At 38.1% G+C, this 22,618-nt stretch overlaps 5 protein-coding genes across 6 annotated transcripts; 2 read left to right on the top strand and 3 right to left on the bottom strand.

Moving 5' to 3' along the window:
• Positions 1 to 1,791: 1,791 nt before the first annotated feature.
• On the bottom strand, positions 1,792 to 5,545 carry LOC140758066 (probable protein S-acyltransferase 7). The gene is made up of 6 exons (XM_073094077.1): positions 5,213 to 5,545; positions 4,920 to 5,080; positions 4,397 to 4,579; positions 3,643 to 3,954; positions 2,864 to 3,097; positions 1,792 to 2,770 (listed from the first exon to the last, which is right to left on the bottom strand). Exons 2-6 carry the CDS (start codon positions 5,037 to 5,039, stop codon positions 2,327 to 2,329), a joined length of 1,293 nt encoding a protein of 430 aa, XP_072950178.1. The 5' UTR covers positions 5,040 to 5,080; positions 5,213 to 5,545; the 3' UTR covers positions 1,792 to 2,326.
• A 1,620-nt stretch (positions 5,546 to 7,165) lies between these two features.
• LOC140758101 (protein vip1-like) lies at positions 7,166 to 8,520 on the top strand. Of its 2 annotated transcripts, none has more exons than XM_073094133.1 (4): positions 7,166 to 7,385; positions 7,491 to 7,566; positions 7,776 to 7,880; positions 8,125 to 8,520. In XM_073094133.1, the coding sequence occupies exons 1-4, from the start codon at positions 7,270 to 7,272 to the stop codon at positions 8,200 to 8,202; spliced, it is 375 nt and encodes a 124-aa protein (XP_072950234.1). In that variant the 5' UTR covers positions 7,166 to 7,269; the 3' UTR covers positions 8,203 to 8,520. The 2 variants fall into 2 exon arrangements, with proteins under 2 accessions (XP_072950234.1, XP_072950233.1); XM_073094132.1 differs by having other exon boundaries at positions 7,207 to 7,385; positions 8,136 to 8,514.
• Positions 8,521 to 8,525: 5 nt separating this feature from the next.
• On the bottom strand, positions 8,526 to 11,361 carry LOC140758100 (probable 3-beta-hydroxysteroid-Delta(8),Delta(7)-isomerase). The gene is made up of 4 exons (XM_073094131.1): positions 11,172 to 11,361; positions 10,755 to 10,901; positions 10,524 to 10,632; positions 8,526 to 8,786 (listed from the first exon to the last, which is right to left on the bottom strand). The coding sequence occupies exons 1-4, from the start codon at positions 11,332 to 11,334 to the stop codon at positions 8,528 to 8,530; spliced, it is 678 nt and encodes a 225-aa protein (XP_072950232.1). The 5' UTR covers positions 11,335 to 11,361; the 3' UTR covers positions 8,526 to 8,527.
• Positions 11,362 to 12,079: 718 nt separating this feature from the next.
• LOC140758339 (uncharacterized) lies at positions 12,080 to 12,750 on the bottom strand. Its single transcript, XM_073094460.1, has one exon. It carries the CDS (start codon positions 12,736 to 12,738, stop codon positions 12,217 to 12,219), a length of 522 nt encoding a protein of 173 aa, XP_072950561.1. The 5' UTR covers positions 12,739 to 12,750; the 3' UTR covers positions 12,080 to 12,216.
• Positions 12,751 to 17,533: 4,783 nt separating this feature from the next.
• LOC140780230 (calnexin homolog) lies at positions 17,534 to 22,470 on the top strand. Its single transcript, XM_073125644.1, has 6 exons — positions 17,534 to 17,750; positions 17,863 to 17,932; positions 20,368 to 21,497; positions 21,589 to 21,660; positions 21,905 to 22,018; positions 22,101 to 22,470. Exons 1-6 carry the CDS (start codon positions 17,667 to 17,669, stop codon positions 22,239 to 22,241), a joined length of 1,611 nt encoding a protein of 536 aa, XP_072981745.1. The 5' UTR covers positions 17,534 to 17,666; the 3' UTR covers positions 22,242 to 22,470.
• The last annotated feature ends 148 nt before the right edge of the window (positions 22,471 to 22,618 follow it).

Below are 22,618 nucleotides of genomic sequence, written 5' to 3'. Positions count from 1 at the left end.
TTCTTGAAAGTCGTCGAAGAGGATTAGATGTCGATAAGAGTTGACTGTCAATACCAAGTGAAGCAGATAGAGCTCCTCAAAGCCAAATGTTATATGGCTTTAACTTTGCCATTATGCTCCATATCAAGCTTTATGCATCAATGGAGACTATAGAATATATGTAGCCTATGTGGCAAAAGCATTCTGTGCTTAGCCAAAGGAATCTCCTGAGCAAAAGTCAGCTATTCTCCATCTTGGGATAAAGAATTGTCAACACCTAGAAGTTCCATGAAAGTGTTTATCATATTTGGTGAAGATTTTATTAGGCAGTAGTTATCTTTGTTCATTATTTCAGACAGAATCTCTTTCAAGATAAGAGTTTGCAACGATTCGATAGTTGTAATCAAGCTTGACTCTGTCCCAACTCCAAAGGTCAGTTTAGGAGAATAAAATCCTTAAGTGGTGCTAATACATTCAAACCTTATAAAGTAATACAAAGGGTAGCATTATTCAGCAACTACTCCTAGTTGAGTTAATGATATGACACAGGAGAAACAGTTTGTGTTACAAAGATCATGAAATCATCAAGATGAACGATAAGTAGTTCCATACTAAGTAAGCAAGGATTTGGTGTCATTTGACAGCATGGATCGTTAAATTCCATGACTTGCCATGCAGCTGCTTTACTTACCAACACACTAGATGAGGAAGTAAACATGAAACGATTTAACCAGCGGCCTTGTACAAAAAAAACCATCCCCTCTCTCTCATTCTCTTATACAAAATATGAGTCTGATAGAGATTTTAGGTTAAATAGCAGATCTTTATCAAAAGATGGGAAAATATGTTTAAAATCTATTTACCAAGGAGCTGGTGATCCTAGTCTTTGTTTCGGTCACAATTAAGGAGTGCTCATATTTCGAGTTTGTTTAGAGGATTTTGTATAGTAGCTTCCCAACATTATATATGGCCATAGGTTGTCAAACTACTTATTTCGTGTGTGCCTCGGAGGAGAGTAAAGAGAGACTTTGTAGTTAGAAGTAGCATTTTCTCAAACTTAAATGGGCATGCCATAAAGATAGTTAGAGATGCCTTCTTGGTGCAAACTTGATGCACTAGTTTAGGACCCAGGCATGGCTTTCTTGGAACTCTCTCCCTCAAAGGCTTCTTCCAGGGCTACTAATTGCCTTGACGACAGGCCTTTGCAAGAAGAGTTCCACTCCTGCTGATCTACTTGAACACCTATAGGCATATGTGATGCACAGAAGAGAAGTTTACTGGTTCTTGCAGTGATCAGGACTGCTGATGAAAATCTTTATTTCCTAACAAAAAAACTATGCTCTCTTGATTTTTCTTGCTAGATTAAATAGAAGTACCATGTGGTAGTGATATTCTTTGAGTGTGGGTTCCTTTTTTGACATCTGGTACACGAATTAGCAGCATCAGCTTGGAAAAGAGTGTTGATGAAAATTACAACCCCTCCAGCTCTGGATATCAACGCAGAGAAACTGCTACTTCGACATGGTGAGACAATGAACCGATTCAATACATGAAGAGGTCTAAGCCAGAGTTTGAATATCTCGCAAGAAACAAAATACTGAATAAATAAAGTACGTACCAAGAAGTGTAAGAAAACAAAATATAAATATTTAATGCTGGAAAGGTTAAAGATTTCTCAAGTTTGGTTTCTGAAGCAACATGTGACAAGCTACGGGTTTGAAACCAGCCGTTTGCTCTGCTTACTGAAAACCCACTATGCTTAAGCATATGCTGGTCTTCTTGCAGATGTAATGCTAATTAAGGCAAGTAAGCTTATATAACTTCATTGAGAGAAAATAAAGAAAAACATTATCATATAAAATCAGAAATCAGCAAACTCAAAATGATATATCTGGTTACACCGAACCATTTCTGATTCGGGGCATAGCAATTACAATTCCTGGGAGATAGATATGTGTAGCATTCCTCCATTTTCCTAAGAAGAGATGATTTCAGACATTATATTCACACAGAGAAGGCTAAGCTTTAACAGATAAAATCAGCCCCAGATGCCCTGATCTCCAGCATGTTGAATTAGCATAACTACGCAATCCTTATCGACAAGATCGGTAACTCCATAACCATGACTCTCCACTCTTTGCAGACATTAGGAGTCTCCAGATAAATATAGCATAACTTGTGCATGTTTTCCAAACGTGAAGTAATTCTCAGGAAAATCCCACTTGTTAAGATTGGAAAACACCAACCAGATTCATATTGTTCAGTAACAATAGACAAATCTGATAGATATGTTTGAGATTAGCTGGATGAGAACAAATTTATACAAAGAGGCCTTCCAAACATCCATCTAGTGGATTCCGTGGATCTTCTGTCTGTCAGTATAACCATGCTGCATTCCAAATTCAGCAGCCAGTGCCTCTATATCATTTGTTATTTCCCATCTCTCCTTGTGATTACCCCAGCTTGAATGTGGTGGTTGGATCTCGCATCGTTCCATACTTCCCATTTTTTCTATCTGGTTGTGTATATCTTCAAAGTCCTCTGCTGCGACAGCCTGCCTCTTTCCTCCCATCTCTAAGTCAAAGCTTCTTTTAGCCACTTCAGGGCTCAAGGCACACCCCAGAGAGTGGGAGGAGTTGAAGGTGGCCGAGTCCTCTTTCGCCTTAGCACGAAAATCATTCTTGGACTTGGGTATTCTTGAAAAGAATATCTCGATGACATTCCGGGCACATCCATGGTTATAAGGATTTACTTTACTATCATATCTATATCGAAAGTTTTCATAGGTGGTCTGCAGGTAGAACGAGTTTTATATTTCCTCAGGTGGAGTAGCTGATATAAAATTATAGGAAGAAGTAATAGGCTCGGTAAAAGCATATCAAACCTGATTAGTGCAGATTAAGTAAATGTGAAAGGCTGTCAATCCTCCAACGAACCAAACTGCTATAAAAGTATATAGAATAAGAATACCAGAAACAGGTGACCTGAGAATTGCCTTCCAAAGATTGCAGTCATATGCATCCATAATCTTTTTGAGGTTCACCCAACAGAATACGAAGACATACAGGCATAATACAGTTGTGGAGGACACAAACATAAAGAAGAAGCGGTAGTTCCTCTGCATATATTAAAAAGAAGGAATGATATGATGAAATTGAAATTAGTTCTGGTGCTTGATGGATATTCAATCGGTAACCATACCAGCTAACCATGAAGTATGTTATTAAATACTCAAAACTCAGTGTTATGTAGGGAAAAAAATAAAATAGTATCAATTTCACACTTTTGACGTCAGTAGTTAATGATGCAAAGCTTCAAAAAGGAAAGATGTAACAAACTAAAGACCAAAGGTCACCAGATCTAACAATTCACCTGTTCAAACTGACTTTCTGAAACAGTAAATTTCTGCCCACAAGAGAAGTTCTTGTCTCCACTGAAAAAAGGAGCACCAAAACAGATCCACGAGGGCATGCTTATTTTTGTAAGAACAATGTGGTGAAGAAGAACATCAACCACAATTTGATTAGAAATTTGAGAGTTATATGCTCTATCTATCTAACTATATCATAAGATCTAGTAAGAATTTCACATATTGCATTAGTCAAGCATAATTATTAAAAATGGAGTAGCAAAAAGTGAAGATGAAGTAGCAAAAATATGAACCTTTCCAATGCATTGCCCAACCCATGGACAGTGGTGATCAAAGCGGTCGACACAGTTATTGCAGATTGAGCAGTGGGAGCAACGAGGCGGTCTATATAGCATGCATGTATGGCAGTATTTGACCTTGACAACAATGCCATTCACAAGAACATCTTTGGTTGGTGCCAGAGTTGTCGCACCACCTTGACTTACAGCCCATTCTGCAGATGAATTAGGTGAAGGTCCAACAGCATCATCTGGCTCTGGAGGGTGTGCATTACGGGGAATGATTCCTGGGTCTCTACCAGATGTGATAAAGAGAAGTACGATGACCTATGGAGATCAGAAGCCAAATAGTTCAATTAATTATTGTTTCTAGTGGAATTGTAAGGAGCATGATATTATAGAAGAGATACTTGGACATCTGCTGCATATGTATTTGTTACTTCCACTAATGCATTATTATCTAAGAGAATTCTTCCTTAAGAGGAAAAGGAAAAAAGTTCTGGCTTCAAACAGAAAAAGGAAGATTCTCACTGTACTTTAATTATGAAATTTGAAGTATGCCATACAGGATATATCAAACCCACCTAAAGCATAACATCCAGAAGTAATTGCATATCTAAATAGCCATAGATTGACAATGTAAACGAAGACTATTCGAAATTGTTATGTCGTCAACACCATGGTTAGATATAGTTGGACAAAATGTCTAAAAGTTTAATGCAGTAAACAATATGTAGTGGCAATAGATAAAACAAGAGATGAAACTCACATATGTCGCAAAGACGATGGCTATAGCTAGAATGAGACTCCCAAGATTGTGCTGGAACTCATGAACCAACTTTGGCGTAACAAACGCACCAAAGAGGATAAGTGGAATTACAATCAGACACACAGTAAGCACCAGTGATCTCACATCTGGACCAAATATAATCCTGCCTCCAAGAAAGAACCTCTGCAAGATTATTGAGGAGATAAGTAAAATGCAGTTAATATACACAACTTCCACTACAAGCATCGAAGCAACATTTTACTGATAAATGAAAGCTTAGATGTCCGAGAATAAAAACTACATCTTTGCTTTTGCTTTTCTCAACTTTGAGATGCTTATGCTAAATACAAAGATAAGATGGTCTGCTTAAAAGGAAAAGATGCATAAACTCTGCTACAAAAATTTTGAGCAAGAAAAGGATCCAAACTAGCAACGTGGATATGCCATAAAAGAACATAAATGAAGGCATGTGAGATTAAGACCAACAAGATAAGTAGTAGTGAGAAGATTGAAGGGACCTCACATTGCTTCCTTTCCAGACTTGATACACCCGCTTGGGTGGACCAACAGTTTCAATGATCCTCCTGTTGGAATCGGACACATAACGAGGACGAGGACTTGTGTATAACTTCTTCCCCTGCATCCTCTAAGAATCCCAGCTCCGACGATAACCTCACCACTCCCCTGCATTACATTATCTTCCACGAATATGAACAAGAAAAGCGAGAGCAAATCGACAAAAAGAAAAGGACAAAACGAGATAAAATCGACGAATGCAACTCCAAAATGGACGTTCTCAAGAATGGGAAAAGGAACCTTCGATGAACGAGATGAAAACAAAGGCGCAGGATCGTGAACCCCTAGATCGATCGAGTCTCAGGGAAGAGCTCCCGGTAAACCACACCGCCGTCCACGGCGGAGGAGGTGAGTTGGATACCAACGAGAAGGTACGGGTCGGCGTCTATGCCCCGCTCAGAGGAGTGCACCTCGGATATTTTTCGTCTCCGGCAAGAGAACTAGACGATAAGTTGCAGAAGAGCATAAAAAGAAGAAGAAGAAGAAGAAGAAGAAGAAGAATCGAAAAAAAGACGTAGAATGCGCCGATGGAAGAAGGAAGGGATCCGTGAAATTACGAGAAAAACCCCACAGGGTTTTGGCAAGGACATTAATTGGGCGAAGAGGGTTTTGGATTGGAGTTAGGGCTAATATGGTAAAGTGGAAATAATCCTAGGCAGCGATCCGAGAAAGACTCGGTGGGGGCCACTGAAAGCGTAGCGAAGTGATCGCGCAGGTGACAAAAGGCGTCACCTTCTTTCCACGAGCCGTATGATGATGATGATGATGATGGTGGTGGTGGTGGAGTACACTTTTCTAATATTTATATAAAATATTCCGAATAAATTTCATCTCAACCAATCACCAGCTATTATAAATTTTAAATCATTTTATCACACCCTCAAGCAGCTAGCCATGTAAACTTATTAGGGTAAGTTTTATTAAGAGGGTTAATTGGTCTAATAAAAGAAAAGAAAAAAAAAGGAAAGTAAAAGTGTCGATTGGTGCAGTAATTTTCTCAATCGACGAGCCCTATCATGATAGCAAAAGCAAGAGGGTTTCCCTTGGGCGAGTGCGTGCTAGCTCTGTTTTTGTTTTTAAAGGAAGGGTGGGGGAAGGGGCCCAAGGGGAGGTATAGGAATCTTTTTGTGTACCCGAGACGGAGTGAGAGGGGGGGGGGAGGGGTTGGCATGGCCCATGAGATGAGAGCTTCTCTTTATCCAAAAAGAGATATATAAAGAAAAACAAAGCTGAAATCTCATCAGATCGATGAGGAGGAAAGACAACACCGTCTGCAAGGAATCGTACGGCTACAAGCATGACTTCACTGCCCTCTCTCAATACTCAAACAGGATAGCAAGGAGAGGATAAGAGGTTTCAACTTTGAACAAATAAATTAATAAATCTTTTTGTGTGTTTTATATCCATAATTATTTTAATTTTTCTTTCTTTCAAAACACACACTTAATTCGGCCCATTTTTGTCAAAGTTTGTTCGTTTTCACTAGGCATATTCTATATTTGTACTGACATTGCCCCCACTTTTAGTCATTAATCTCTTTTTTAATTTCTCAAGTCAGTCAATATATCTATAATTTAAATGAGACTGTTAAAATTTTAAAATATAGTTGGCTGTCTCAGAGATATTATTGTTGTACTATAGTATTAATATAATATTGTATTTTAAATCATCTATGCAAAAGTAAAATAATTTTTTTAATTTATTTTATTTTTAATTATGATTAGTTAGATTTAATTAATAGAATAACATTCTAAAAAGAGCACAGTAAAATGGTAGGCAAAAGATAATGATGGGCGACTTACCATCTATCTTTAACTGGAATTCGTATAGAAATATGCAACACTTTCTCTCTTGTCATCTATCTCAATAGAATAATCTACTAAAAATATAATATGTATTGCTTAATTTATTACCTAATAGTTTAAGATTATGGACTAACTGATTCATCTAACGAACCCATCTACTGTTTAAATGCACAACTCTTTCTGCCTATTAGTGATGAAATATGAGATATGGAGATCATGGTCCAAAGCAATCAACTTCAGATTTATGTGTTCTACTTGTTGGTGTGAGAGAGCTCCCAAATGCGATTCTATTGCTCATACTAATCTTTGCGAATCCAATTCAATGGCCACTTAATCGCAAAACTACAGGAGCCAGAGGAATAACTTTTTCTTCCCCTGCTTTCTTGTATCCTTTATTCTCATCTGATTGGATTCTCACCTTTAAAGTGTTTCTTCCATATTATAGATAATAAGGTGGAACAAAGCTAAATCAGTAAAAATTAGTAAGTATCCATGGGTACTCTGGATCTCACAGTGCAGGTGACAAATATTTCTCCCAAGACCACCAAGACTGATCTTCTCATCTTCTTCTCGTACTGTGGTACTGTAGATGAAATCCAACTGCAGAGGTAATTAATCTAATTATATACTTTAGGCTTCATTCATTCACAATCTTGGTGCAATTACTATCCATGTCAATGATGTCAGTTTGGTGGTTTCTCTTGCTGCATCAGGGAAGGAGACCAGTCCCAGTTGGCTACTGTGACCTTTAGTCAACCTTATGCCCTTAAAACAGCTCTTCTCTTAAATGTAAGAGACAAGCAACATCTAATGAGTACTCATGTAGATATGCCGTAAGGTCCCTAGAGCACTTACCTGCTGTATGAAATTTTAGTAAGTTGTAGGTAGTTGGAAAAGAGAAGAACTTTCATATCACAATAGTTTGATGAAGGGAATTAATATCACCTCTTTCTTTTGATGCTCTGCTACTTTTATTTATTTATTTTTAAATTTTGCAGGGTGCCAGCATAGGAGATCGTCGAGTTCGCGTATTGCCTCTGGAGAACATTACAGACATACCAGTAGAATCGTCTGAGTCCGAGTTCGATAACATGAGCACCAAGGCATGCTTTCCCTCTTCCCGTTATAATGCAGTCTGGACTGATCTTTTGATGTCCTGAACAAATAACTCAACAGAAATCGTCAGGTCTATCTATTCTACAATTAACTAACCCTGTTGCAAAGTATTCCACCAGCATGCTTGAAATAAATTTCTCAACATACATACCTCACAAACCTCGATTAAGAGATGTATTCACATCAAAGTTATTTTACTTGGCCAATTTATCCATGAGGAATTGGATTCAGTTGTCTAACAGGGTGATAGGGAGGCAGGTTACAGTCCAGCCAGTACATTTAACAATCTGGCGCAAGCATCATCAATAAAAGGACAAGAATTGGTTAGCAAAGTAAGGGATCTAGTCTCCGATACACGAAGAATAATGGTCCAGCAGACGAACTCAGCAATCTCCGCAGCCACTAATGGTGGCTTCTCAAAGGGCACAGCTTGGCTAACGGATGTACTTGATAGGGCCTCAAAGAAGAAGTAATAAGCAGTTAATAGTGACTCATGAATGGCCAGATGAAGGGCATTCAACATAATGCAAACATAAGAATCAAGCCAACCACAATGTCAATGCATGTAGAACATAAATCTCACTTTTGCAAATGTAATTTCAGCATCATAAATAAATTGGTAGAGAATCTAAGTTCACTTAATCTTCATCTTCTTGTCAACTTGCAGTGCTGCACTTATCTTCTTCCAGCACCTGATTACAATCAGAATTGGTATCGGAAGCCATGGACTGTTTGCTCCGACATAGTATGCCCAGTAATAGTATGGGCTGGCCGCAAAATTGTCGCCCTCTAAGTACGCCGTCATGAAATAAGCAATGAATCCATAAAGTTGGCCGAGACTGATTGAAAGCTGAAGAGCATAGCTGTATGCCTTTCTTGATGCAATTGCATACCTGCCAAACGTAAAACTACAATCATATCCAAAGCTCCATTTTACATCCTCGACTTGAATACTTTCTTAAAATTCTTGGAAGACAATATCGACAATCATTCGCTCTCTACTACACGAGTAACTTAGTATGTCAACCCAAGACACAACGAAGACCTTTCATATTAAGGAGAAAAGAAAAGAATGACAAATCTCAACAGCTAAATGTGATTTAAGCAATCTAGCAAACAAGCGGAGGAAAATTCTGACAGAAGTGAAGGCATCTGTGATAGAGTACATACTACACACGCTTTATAATGATGATTAATAAGTTAATTCTATGTTATTATTTTCTTTATGCAATTAGTAATAAAAATTCCACCAACTTGATCCTTGCAGGAACGAACATTAATTCCTTTCAAAAATAGGTCAACTGGGGAGGATAGATAGGAAGATATGGGCAAGCTGCTTTTGGGTAGAGGCATTAACAAGAAAGCAAGATGTAACCGATGGCGGTGGCAGTGGTCGTCATCATCATATAGATTGTAATTGTTAGATTTTTAGTGTTGGCAATTATGTATAAAATATTTTAAGTGGTTTTATATATGTACATGGGCATTTATAATAGCTTTGAAAATATTTAGATTGAAGAATTTCAAGATCGAGAGGAGAAAAGTCTATGCATTCGCACCGTGTTCAAATGCACTCAGATCGCGTTCGAACGTGGACTCAGGCATTTGGATCGACAGAGAACGGGTTTCGACCGTTTGAATATAGGATAAGACGTTCGCAAACACAGAGAATGTGTTCAGGCTGTTCGAACGCATGTTCAAACATTCACAAATACAGAGAACATGTATCGGCCATTCGAACGCACTCACGGGCTGTTCGAATGCACTCACCGACCATTTGAACGCACCCTACATACGTTCACAATGCGTTTATACATACATAAGAGTGTATTTACGTAACTAGTGAAAATCAAGTCATTGCGTTCGAACGCACTTGGGTCACGTCCGAACGTACCTAAGAACAAGTCAGTGCGTTCAAACGCACTCAGACCGCATTCGAATGCACTCACGTTAATATGCAAAATTCTAGAGCTATGTGAGTCCTAATATAATTTAAATTTGGCTTTATCTTATTAACTTATATAAGAGTTGGGATGCCCTAACTCTAGAGTGGTTGGTGATTGTTTTTGATAAGAAGCTTTTTAGGCTACAACGTTCTTCTACCAACAAAGTTCGTCTCTTTTATAACGCACCAAACTTTCGTCTTAAGAGTCATCATCTCGAGGGTTAGTGAGATTGAAGATTAATCACGGAAAGCAGTGAATCGCATGCTCTAGCGATTAAGATTGAGGAAAATAAAATTGTGAGGATCGACAAGTTATTTTGTAAGTCAATTTTATAGCTACTACAAGTTTAGTGTTGGTCTTAATTCGACTTTGGATATGTGAATTTTTTTCCATTTGGATTTTTTCACGTAAAAATCTTGGTGTTCATCTCTTTTACTTTTTAATATTTATTTCATATTTATTCAAACAAAGGGTTAATACCATTATCTAGGGTTTGAATACATACGCGTGTCTAAGTTTTTTCAATAATCATTATTATGAAAGAATTACTATTTGACTCTTAACTTCACTTCTCTTGTGTATGTGAAAATAAGAGTTGGAAAATGCTTATTGGAGTCATTTTCCCAGTATAAAGAACTCTTAAAGAAGTAAAAGCCAATAAATCAAATAGTTTTGAAAACTTACACAGCAACAAGGCAAGCCGGACCCACTAATGCCCCAGTTATTCCTTCAAGAACAACAACCGCTGCATCTCTGGCCAGATATCTTGAGTCTGCCTTGCCATACTCTTTCCCTGAATGTAATAGCCATGAACCAAAAATACATATTAGGCAGTCTACATTTGTCAATGAGATCAGAGTTTCCTTTCTAGTTTTCAAGGGAACTTAGCTTATAAAAAAAAAGGAACAAACTTACAGACTTCAGCCAAGTAAAACGGAGTATTCTCTTTGTAGAAATCAGGCGAAAAAGCGAAATATCCTTCAAGAATTATATGAGTCAACCCCGTAAACGCCCACCAGCACATAAGCAATCTATCTGTCTTGGTAATCTTCGCATATCGCCCTACAATAAATCGGAACCAAGTGTAGCTCGATGAGATGCCAATTAACTGGGTTTACTTCAGACTAATCAATGAGCTAAAAGAACAAAAAAAGTTGGCTCCTTTATTTTACGCGCATTTTGACAAACAGATGGCCCGGGGTACGTGTGTCAAAGAGAAAAAGGTTGAACTTTTGAAAGATGAACAGATCAGAGAAGCTTCATGGCAGCATTTACTCCCGTATCAGAGAGGAAGTGAAAGGAGCAAGTGAAAGAGGAAGGAGAAGGAGAGACCTGAGAGGAGCCAGATGAAGACGACGAGGACGATGGAGGAGCCAATGTAGGGGACGACTATGTCGAACTGGGAGAGGAAACACGGTACGTAGCCCGGAAGGTGCAGATCCCGAGGCACGTAAGGGTGCTGCGGGTGCTCAATGGACGCTTCAGATCCTCCCATCTCGCTCTCTCTTCTTGAATTGTCTATTTTGCGCTCTCGAGTATCAACCATCAAGGAGCGCTTTACCTTTATAGACGACAATTTTGGAGGTAGGTATTATGCATTTATACCCTCAAAACTATTTTATATTTTTCGTGTGGTCCTAAGAAATTAATATCGCTTCAGACTATTCTGGATGAGAAGAGATCTGTCTTTCGATCTCGGAGTCCGTAATTGGGCTGTTAGTCTGTTACTTTATCCGTTGGGTTGTTAAATCTATCGGGGTTTTTAACTGAAGTTTACATGGGAAGCAGTAATTAAGTACCCCTTTTTGAGGCGTGTATGTGCAAAAAATCCCCATAAAGAAACTCTACAACTGGTCAAGTTGCTCTGCCGGATCTTTATCCAGTTCCGAGGGACACGAGAACATCTCACGTGACATGCGGGCTCCGCCGCAGAGGAGTAGTTGGGCACTATGAATTATGAAACCCAACCACTCGATCTGGCTTCAATCCACTACCCGAGTTTGAATCTACCTTTCACACTCTATATTATATTATTATGTGTTTATTTCGTTCACACAACCTAGTCGATTTCACTCGTTTTCAATTCTAACGTTGCTAAGAAAGCTGGTCGCAGGGTTAACTCCAGGTAACTTATTACAGTAAAATAATTTTTTTACCGCCGGTGGGTTGGTTTGATCAGACTTGTTATCAGTTCGGATTATATATGCCAAAGTAGCTATTATATTGTTGGGCTTAAGGAATACACAACCCTGAATTTATTGTAGTGCTTCAACCAATATTACGTACCATGAGGTCGACGACCATCTTCGTAGCAAGTGAACAATATTACAGCTTGGATCGACAATTTGCATGTATAGCCACAAACTATATGGACACATCACGCATGCACGTCCTCAAGCAGCACATTTGCAAGGGTTTGCGCCCTGAGTTGCTCATAGAACCTCTTGATGAACTCCTCAGCTTTGTCATCCACCTCGTGCCTGAGCTCGTCGCCCTCGTCCTCCGACGAGTAATCGGAAACCCTAACAGATAAGGGTGAAAACAGAGGTGTAGGCTTCTCTACAAGGGCCGAACCGTAGACGCATTGTGATGAGTAATCCTCAAAGACGCCGGGGTCAAAGCAGGAGAAGAAGTTGCGTCGACGACGGCGATGAGACGTGGAGTTGAACAACATAGGGTTAGGGCTATTGCTGCATGAGAACTCATACTCACGTATGCCAAAGCCAGCTGGGCCATATTGCAAAGGTTTGCTCCTGGAGATGAAATGGTTCTTGAAGAGCTTTCCTTTCTCCACTATGAGGTTGAAGTCCATCATGAGCTTTCTCTTTGAGATGAGGCCCTTCCTCATCATGAAGAAGGCAATTCTCATTGAGGTGCTCCAAAGTCTCTTTGCGCCCATTGGAGACTGCTGTTTCTGGTCCATTATTTTCATGCAAGGGATTGCAAGGCTATAACTATATATATATATATATATATATGGAGATATAGAAAGGATTTAAGAAGAGAGGGCAAAATGCAGGACAGCAATTGCATTAATTGTGGGAAGAAATCTTTGGTGGTGAAGGAAAGCAAGGTGGTGGAAGACAAATTGCACCGCTTTTTTTAAATTTATATTTTGTTAACCAATGCTAGACTTGTGATCACAAACCAAGACATAGAGTAGTGTAATTAATTATAAACTAGAACTGACTACATCAAGAGAATTAAATTAAATGATAGATGCCATTAATTATAGTTTGAAATTGGACTAAAGAGTAGAGAATTAAGTTCTGGACAGCTAGCTAGCTAATGAGCATGCATGGCCCATAGTTGAGAGTCTAACATTATCATAATTACTTGTAAAATTGTTCCCATTTGATAATTCTGTAGCTCTCTGAAAAGAAAATTATAACTAGAGGCGGCAATGGATATCAAGAAACCTGCTACTTATTTATATGTCGATTGCTAGTTGAGAGTTTTAAAAACTCCAGTCAAGACTAAATACACCAACTAGCTGGATTACACAGTTGACGGTTGGATAATGATAGATGCTAGATTTCGGGAAAATATTTCAAAGCATTAGTTTGAACATCACATTTGTAAGATTTAAGTAATATATGTTCTACCTGTTCGATGTGATGTAGATGCTCGACTAATGGAATTAATAGTTTGGCGTGATGCCATTAGTTAAATCTCTCTACATTTGAATCCTCTTAAAGAGATTTTTCTTTTCTTTTCTTTTTCTTGACGGTTAATTGAGTCTAAATGATCATCTGAGAGTGAGAAGAGATGGGGAGTAACCACCACAGTTGCGGAATGAGGGGCTTAAGACATGGGTTTAATTTACAAATAATACGAGGGAGACGTCCAGCCTCTTGATCGCTTTTCTTTTACCACACTCCATAGTCGTACTTTAGGACGGACGTTAAATAACTCTCCTTCTGTATCAATTCTCTGAATTCTTTCTTATAAACCAAGGCATCATTTTGGGGAGAGGAGAGGAGTCAAGAATGTGGAATGGAATAAAACTTAGTTGAATGCTAATTATTGAGGAGATTAACGGAGGAGCACGAGCCAGTGAAATAGAAGTCGAAATGGATTAGGACTGGAGGGCCATTACTTACATTGAAACTAAACATTACTTCTCTAATCTTAACACCCCATAAATATCGACACTGGAGAACTTTTCTAAATGCGATGAATTCCATTTAAGAGACAAGTATCTCACAGCGAACAAGACCAAAACAGATGGCATTCCAATATCTACATCATTTCGCACCCAAACAGCCCAAAAAGTATGATTAAAAGGCCTTTGGGTTTCTTTGTCTCAGACTCGGCTTTGCTCGTGTTCTTGGGGATCGAGCAGCACCTGGCGGATATTGGGGGAGAACACCACCATGCGTTCCGGTCACTCCCGCGATTAACTTACTCTACTCCTAAGAGTACGTGCCTCGGGATAATTCCATTCTTCTTGTTGTCCCTCGCTGTATTGATTTGCCGGATAATTCAAGCACCTACGGCCATAAAAAATTACGCCAATTTAGATCATACCCAACTCGAAGAAACCTAATCGGATCACAGAGGAAGTGGAAAGGAGGGAACTTGACTACCTCAGCGGCGAGGTAGATGGGAGCTCCGGGGCCGAGTCTCGCGGCGTACCTCCCTTTCCTGAGGAAGCGGGCGATTCGACCAACTGGGAATTGGATCCCGGACTTCACGGATCTCGAGGTGGATTTCCTCTTGGATGCGCGGTTCCTTCCTCCGGCTACCTGCGTCGTCTTCGATGCCTCCATCTCGTCTTCTCTACGATTCCTAAATTTCCTTCTCTCCTTTTGGATTGTAGCGGGGAAGAGGGCGGCGAGTTTTATATACGTAGGTGGCCATGCTCGGTTTTCTCGATTCGGCCAATTATCTGGTGCCACGTGTGATAACTTGTGGACTTGGCGCGAGTTGGTGAGTTCAAACTTCCACTGACAGGGCGCACTCGGCTATATTTTTTCATTATTATTATTATTATTATTATTATTATTATTATTATATTCTATCTTATTAGTATTTATTATTTGATCCTTGTGTTATATTTAGTCCTCAAAAATACTCCGGATTAAATTTAACCTGACAGCACCTAATAAAATAAAAAATATTTCATAAATTTCAAATATAAAAATTTTAAATGCCTAAATTATCCCCTCATCAAAACACCATGAGATGTGCCATTTTTTTTCTTCTTTTGTGTACTTAATTGCAAGGCCACTTTAGTCATTTTATACCTACAATTAAGTTAACTAATATGTATTATATACGTACCAGTAAGATGATATGTAAACGATAATAATAACAAAATACAAGGTGCTTTTGATTCCTAAATAAATTTATATATTATTAAAAAATATTTTGATTAAAATTTATCTTCTCTTTCTCTCGGCTAATATGACTCATTAGAATTGGCCCGACTTGAATTCTCTTCATCCAAAAGATTAGGCATCAGTCTAATTTGTCATGAAATATTTTTAAGGATAACCTTATGCATACCTTTTAAATATAAATTAGATATATCTATAATTTAATTTTAATATATTTTGTTGTTTGGTTATAAAATGTAATAGTTATCTTGAATAAATTTAGGTAAGAATATATGTTTGATTATCAAACTGTGAATAATTATATTAATTTAATAGAAGTTTTGCTTAGAAAAAGTGAGTATTTAATTGCAAATATTTTTAAGGGAGAATTAATTCACTAATTATTTTATTTTATGCACAAACTAAATGCCACCTTAGTCTTGTTGCCCTATGGTTCCGAATAACTTTTTCCTCCCTTATTAATTGATTCTCCATGTAAGTATTTATGACCTTCTCACTCTTCCTTCCCCTAGCCCTATTAGCTTGGAAGATATGAGGGGTTTTTCCTTCTTCTTGTGAGGATCTGGCTCTCTCTCTCTCTCTCTCTCTCTTCTTTTTCCTTCTTTATTTCTTTTCTTCTTCTCTGCTTTTTTTTTTTTTCCTCTTTTCTTCTCCTTCTCTCTTTCTCTTCTTTTTTTTTTTTTCCTCTTTTCTTCTTCTCTGTTTTGGCTCGAGAGCGGTTCCTCCTTGATTCCCTATGAAAACCACTATCCAAGACTCATCCATTGTGCCCCATTTGTGAGGTCTCCTTCTTCTCTATTGTTGGGGAAGGCGGGGTGCTAATTAATGTTGCGAGAATGCCTATGGTTAATCTTTTCTCATTTAATGACCCTTCCTTCTTATATCTTTATGGCTTTATGATTGGTTTTGTAAAACAATATTAGATCTTAGGTTTGGTTCGCATAGCTCTAGCTCCACTTTGGTTCACATTTCTACTCTCTCTCCACTCCTTGGGAGAGAGGGGACTAAGAAGAGGTGGCTATGATTTGAGTTTCATTGCAGAAGACATAAAGTTTGGTTTATTGTTCCGCCACCCTCCATTCTCCATGCATAATGACAACTTGTACTACCTCGCGACAAGATCCGATAGATTCTCCCTCCTCATCTCCACTATCGCCAAGTATCGCTAGTTCCTATAGCCTCTCAACTGATCCATCATTGTCAGTCAATATACTTTATGGGATCTTATTTTTCATTTTCTTTATTTTGCTCCGCTACAAAGTTCAGTATGTTGCATATGTTCTTTTTTAATTTGTTGTAAATTAGTTATTTTCAGTCTTCTTATCTTGAGAGATTCATAAGGTCATCTTTTGGATTGCTAGATCAAAATGAAGATGCAGATTGACTCGAGTCTCTCTACTCTTCTAAAATTATTAGTGTCATACTTCATTTATAATTTTTGTGGGTCCTATGACTTTGAATTTTTCTCTTTTACCAAAGGCAAAAAAGATTTTATATTTTGTTCTATTTATAGTGCTGTCTACTATAGACTGATGTCAAAAAGGTTATTACTCTGTATATCAAGTTTTTATCTTATTATTATATATGAAAGTTAATAAAATATTTTTACCCGTGAGCTTTCACTAAAAAGGAAAAAAAAATCCAAGTTCATATTGTAGCCCCCACATTCACCAGCATTTTTGAAAGTGGAGTGAATTGATTTAATTACTAAATATTTGAAAAGTATACGATGAATAAGTATATGTTAGTAAGTCAATTAGGTTCTAATCGATAAATAATTATGTGATGACGAGGTAAGATTAAGAAACAATACGTATGCGTATGCATCATTGACAGCGTTCCACTCTTGTGACTAACTAACTTCCGTTTGTTAGTTCAAGGAGTATTGGAAGTACGTGGTGAATACCAAATTATTAAAGAGCAATGTCTCAAGTCCATCAAAATGTACCAAAAATTCGTTTGATGTAGGGACTTGAAGGACTTTGTCTGAGGTTAGGATAAAATTATAATCCGCAAAAGATTAGTTTAGGTGTAACTATATCTATAATTTTAATTTTTGGATATACTAGAATTCTAGTCATCAACAAATAATAATAATAATAATAATAATAATAATAATAATAATAATAATAATAATAATTTTGTGTTATTTGTAGATAACCCAAGGCTTATCCGCATTCCTAAGTGGGTCGATTTGATCCCAAGTGTAAAGTTTTATTTGGGTCGATTTGCTCTTGCGCAGGATTTATGACGTGGCGGCATGTTATTGGCTGAATCGACGTGCTCTCTGATATGATTGGCTGAAACAAGTCACGGGAGTCCTTTTTATTACTCTCTAGTCTCAACCATCGCTTCCGATCGAAGAAGACCGAGGTGACTTTCTACGCGTCAATCTCCTCCGTTAGTTTCTCTTTAGATCTTGTCTCCCCTTCCTCGAATTCGTCCTCGCTTCTTCCCATTGCGATCTCTGTTTCGCTCTATAGTTATGACGGGGGGAAGGCAGTTCCTGCCGCAGCTTCTCCTACTTTTGATCGGTTCACTCGCGGTGCATATCTGGGCAGCGGATCCGGTAAATTGAACTATCTATTTTTCCTCAGTTTGTGATCTGAAATGTGTTCTTTACTCTCATTTAATGGATCCATGGGTTCTAATGCCGAGAGATTAATGGGATTTGGTTTCAGTTGTTCTACGAGTCGTTTGATGAGTCGTTCGAGGGGCGATGGGTCGTTTCCGAGAAGGAAGATTACACAGGTATCGCCTTTGTTTCGTGCAGGCAACTTTTGCATTAGCACGTTTAAGAGATTAAATATTTCGTGTTTTTTTAATCCGATCTATAGATTTCTTTAAGTCTGCTCGGTTGTTTTGCATATCCAATCTATAATTAATCAATTACAGGTCGGATTTGAGGTTAGTTTTGCTTATCGGTGTCTTCATATGACTATAGTATCTTCCTCGGCAAAATTTATTTGTCCAAGTTGCAAAGAGACCGATTAGTAAAATGTGCATTGTCATAGGATGATTGACCTTTAGTCAATTAGATTGGATTGATCTACGTTAGTTTTTGTTCTGTGCAAGTCTTAAAAACAGATTTGTAAGATCTGTTTTAGTTGTGCTTAAGTCATATTTGCTTATGATCCAGAGATTTAATTTCTAATGAACTTAATGTGGTTTTGGTTAGTTGAGTATAATATGAATTTTGCGGCACACTACCAGTGATTCACGTTGTTGTTGTCAATTGCATTAATTTCAATTTACTGGTGGCGAGAAGAAAAAAAAAATGCAGTATGGGTGATCTTCACTCAGGACCTAATATTCTTAGTCTTGGTAGATCAGTTTGTCAAACTGCAATGAAGAATGCCCATTTTAGGATTACAGATTGTGTACAACTTGGTTATTAGTATCTAGAGGTTAAGTTGATCTTGTTACTGCAAAAGGTTTTGATACCTTTGAGCATAGTTTGAAGTTTTGGTTTCGGTTTTAGCTCGGTTAAAAAATGAAACATTTTGATCCGCTTGAGTCAGTTTTGGTTCTAGTTTTATTCTATCGGTTTTGAACTTCTTTTGACAAATACTCTTCTTTATCCTATTTTTCAATGGATCACACAAAATCTAATACCATTTGAGCAATGTTGTTGATATTAAGTAAGGTACAAATTGGATTCAAGTCAAATCCAGCTTAGAATAAAAAAGAATTCTTATAAAAAAAAATGTTATTTTATGGTTGTTTTGATTTATTGCTATTTTCGGGGTTTTCGAATCGGGTAGGATTGAAACATGAAGTGTTTCGGCGTAATGTCTCAATTTCGGATGAAACTTCAAATCATGCTCCAAGTGTATGAACCCAATCCGTTAGTTTGGTAATGGATTGTTTCTTTCGTTAAACATTATCTAAGGTAGAGGTGATCATATGGTCCAACCCTCACATGTCCTATCCGGCCTGAGCCCGAGCTTGAATTGCCAATGGGAGGTATGAGCTAGCATTTTGCTCGCTTGGCCTGGCCCAAAAGCCTAGCCCGAAGTCTGACCCAGAAGCCGACCCATAAGCCTTATGATACAATACTTCTTTAAATAGCTTACAGCTAGGCCCAGCAGTCTAAATTGTATTCCAACAACAATATGAGTACATGAAAGATGTACTGTATTTATTAAATATTTTTTAACAGATTTTTTTTCTGAAAAAAGTGCCCAGCCCGGTTGGCCTGGCCCAGCCTGCTTGGCCTGGCCCAGCCTGCTTGGTAATCACCTCTAATCTAAAAAAGGAAGAAGTAATTTTGAAAGTGGAACTTTTTTGGATTTTTTTTACCTCAGCTAATTTCATTGACTATGCATGACCAAGCAACTTTTGACACATAGAGGGATGAGTGGGGACAAAATAGGTCCACATTTTCTTGTGGAACTATTTTTCAACAAGAAAGAGGCAAAAATTATTTTTTTATTTACTTTTTTCATAGTACCAGCTTTGTACGGATGTTGTTGCTACCAAAAGGTTACCTGTTTTGAACTATTGGGATAAATACTATTATTACTGCAGCGTAGAGTTTACCTCTACATTGGTATGCACCATTCTTTCCAAATACACGAGTTAGACATATCATGTAGAAGAATGACATGTCTTGGAGCCCTAAAATAGGATCATTTGATGCTGATATCCATCATCCACCAGGTTTCGAATGACCACTAACTGGGGTCCTTGTGAGAACTGTTGTTTCCTGTTTGAGGGGAAAAAAGATAACTGTATAATGGCCACATAATTAATGGCTATGGATAAAAAATCAGCTTCATTTGTTTTATCTATTGTTCATATGACAAATTAATATTTCATAGAGTATTCTTCAATCTTTTTGACCATATTACATTAAGTTACATCTTGTCATAGATACGTCAGTTTTACTACATGTAGAAAAGAGATGAGTGACAAATCAATTGTAACAAGTTCAAGGTCAGTGTGTACCAAATATTTGAGAACCTGGTATTAACTGAAACAGAAGCAGTCACACATATTCAAATTTTTTTATTATTTGAACTGTTATGAGGAGTAATATTTAGTGCAGCACTTGTTTTGCGTTTTCACTGTACTTGGATGATCCATTGATCTGTGTATGTGCATGGGGGTGTGTGTTTTCCAAGACCTCATTTTCTCTGTCCAGCTCAACATTGTAATTCATCTTAATATATTCTGATTGTTAGGTGTATGGAAACATTCCAAAAGTGATGGCCATGAAGATTATGGTCTCCTTGTGAGCGAGAAAGCAAGGAAATATGCAATAGTTAAAGAAATTGATGAAGTTGTTAGTCTTAAGGATGGCACTGTTGTGCTACAGTTTGAAGTACGGCTTCAAAATGGTCTGGAATGTGGAGGGGCATATCTTAAGTACCTACGTCCACAGGATGCTGGATGGATATCAAAAGAGTTTGATAATGGATCTCCTTATAGTATCATGTTTGGACCTGACAAGTGTGGTTCCACTAATAAGGTGCATTTCATTCTTCAGCACAAGAACCCCAATACTGGGAAGTTTGTTGAGCATCATCTCAAGCATCCTCCATCTGTACCATCTGACAAGCTCACACATGTCTATACTGCTATTTTGAAACCTGACAACGAGTTGAGGATTTTGGTTGATGGGGATGAAAAGAAAAAGGCTAATTTCCTGTCTGCTGATGACTTTGAGCCAGCACTTATCCCACCACAGACTATTCCTGATCCTGATGATAAGAAGCCGGAGGACTGGGATGAGAGGGCTAAGATTCCCGACCCTGATGCTGTAAAACCTGAGGACTGGGATGAAGATGCCCCAATGGAAATTGTGGATGAGGATGCTGTCAAGCCAGAAGGATGGTTGGATGATGAACCTGAAGAAATTGATGATCCAGAAGCCACCAAGCCAGAAGATTGGGATGATGATGAGGATGGTGAGTGGGAGGCACCTAAAATTGACAACCCATTGTGTGAAACAGCACCTGGGTGTGGGGAGTGGAAGAAGCCGATGAAGAAGAATCCTGCTTACAAGGGAAAATGGCATGCTCCTCTGATTGACAATCCCAATTACAAGGGTATCTGGAAACCACAGCAGATACCTAACCCTGAATATTTTGAGCTTGACAAACCTGACTTCGAGCCAATTGCAGCCATTGGCATTGAGATTTGGACAATGCAGGATGGCATTTTGTTTGATAGTATCTTGATAGATAGTGATGAAAAGGTTGCAGAGTCATATCGGGATAAAACATGGAAGCTTAAGTTTGAAGTCGAGAAGGAAAAGCAGAAGGCAGAAGAAGCAGCTGCAGATCAATCAGACGGGCTTTCTAGTTTCCAGGTGACTCTGATGCACTGTACTTTGAAATATTGGATTGAGTCTAAATTTTGCTTGAAAATAACAATATGATTGACATGTCTTCGTATTGCAGAAGAAGGTATTTGATGTTCTCTACAACATAGCGGATATTCCATTCCTGGAGGCATACAAGACCAAGATCATTGTAAGCACCAAATACCTTTTTCTTTGCTGTTATTTCGAGACAATGGTGATGTTATTTCCTGTGACCTCTTTTTTCATGTCTAATAGTTGTAGTATCATTCCTTAATGTATTCAATAGATTATGTATAGATGTAAATGTGGGATCATTTGTGATCTCATCATATTCTCTAAATTCCGATAATTCTCTTTCAAGTATTTTTGTATAGACTATTTTATTGTGTTTAACTTGTGCTTCCATATTTCAGGATGTCATTGAGAAGGGAGAGAAACAGCCAAACCTAACTATCGGAATTCTTGTATCAATTGTGGTCGTCATTGTGACCGTCCTCTTTAAGATTTTGTTTGGTGGAAAGAAACCAGTAAGTCTTTTGGCTTTGTACCTATCATATCCTTTCTTTGCTTTCTCGAACTTACCTCAGAACCTTTCTTGGTTTGTTACAGGCTCCACTTAAACCCACTGAGACCAAGACTGCTGCAGCTCCTGAGACCGATGCTCCAGCAAGCAGCACTGAGAAAGAAGAGGAGGATGAGAAAGAGGATGCACCAGCTCTGCGCCCCAGGAGGTCTAGAAGAGAGACATAGAGTAGATAGGTCTTCAATTTTGATTGTGTTATTTCTGGCACTGTTTCACCTTTTACCCTCATTTTAGGTTTGAGTATTTATACTGTAATCTGATCATCCGTTTCTTCTTATAACCAATTGAAAGACGTTTTCATTTCTGAACTGCAAAAGGAGCATGCAAGGGATTCTTCCACGTAAACCCGCTTGATCTAATATATATTTGATGTTAAGCTAGTTTTTCCCATCTCTATATTCAGAGAGTTGAATGCTCTTGCTGTGTTAATTTCGTTGAGCGTCTAAATGGTTAGCTTCTTTACATGGTTTTGTTTCTCGGGCGTTTTCTGATCCGAATCCATTTTAACCAGCATCCATGGCTCTGCCAAATTTACCTATTTGAA

Source organism: Typha angustifolia, chromosome 3, assembly GCF_048772165.1.
Source record: "Typha angustifolia cultivar Huaian chromosome 3, ASM4877216v1, whole genome shotgun sequence".
Lineage (NCBI taxonomy): Eukaryota > Viridiplantae > Streptophyta > Magnoliopsida > Poales > Typhaceae > Typha > Typha angustifolia.
Note: the sequence above shows the minus strand (reverse complement) of the source record. Positions and strands in the feature narration are given on the sequence as shown.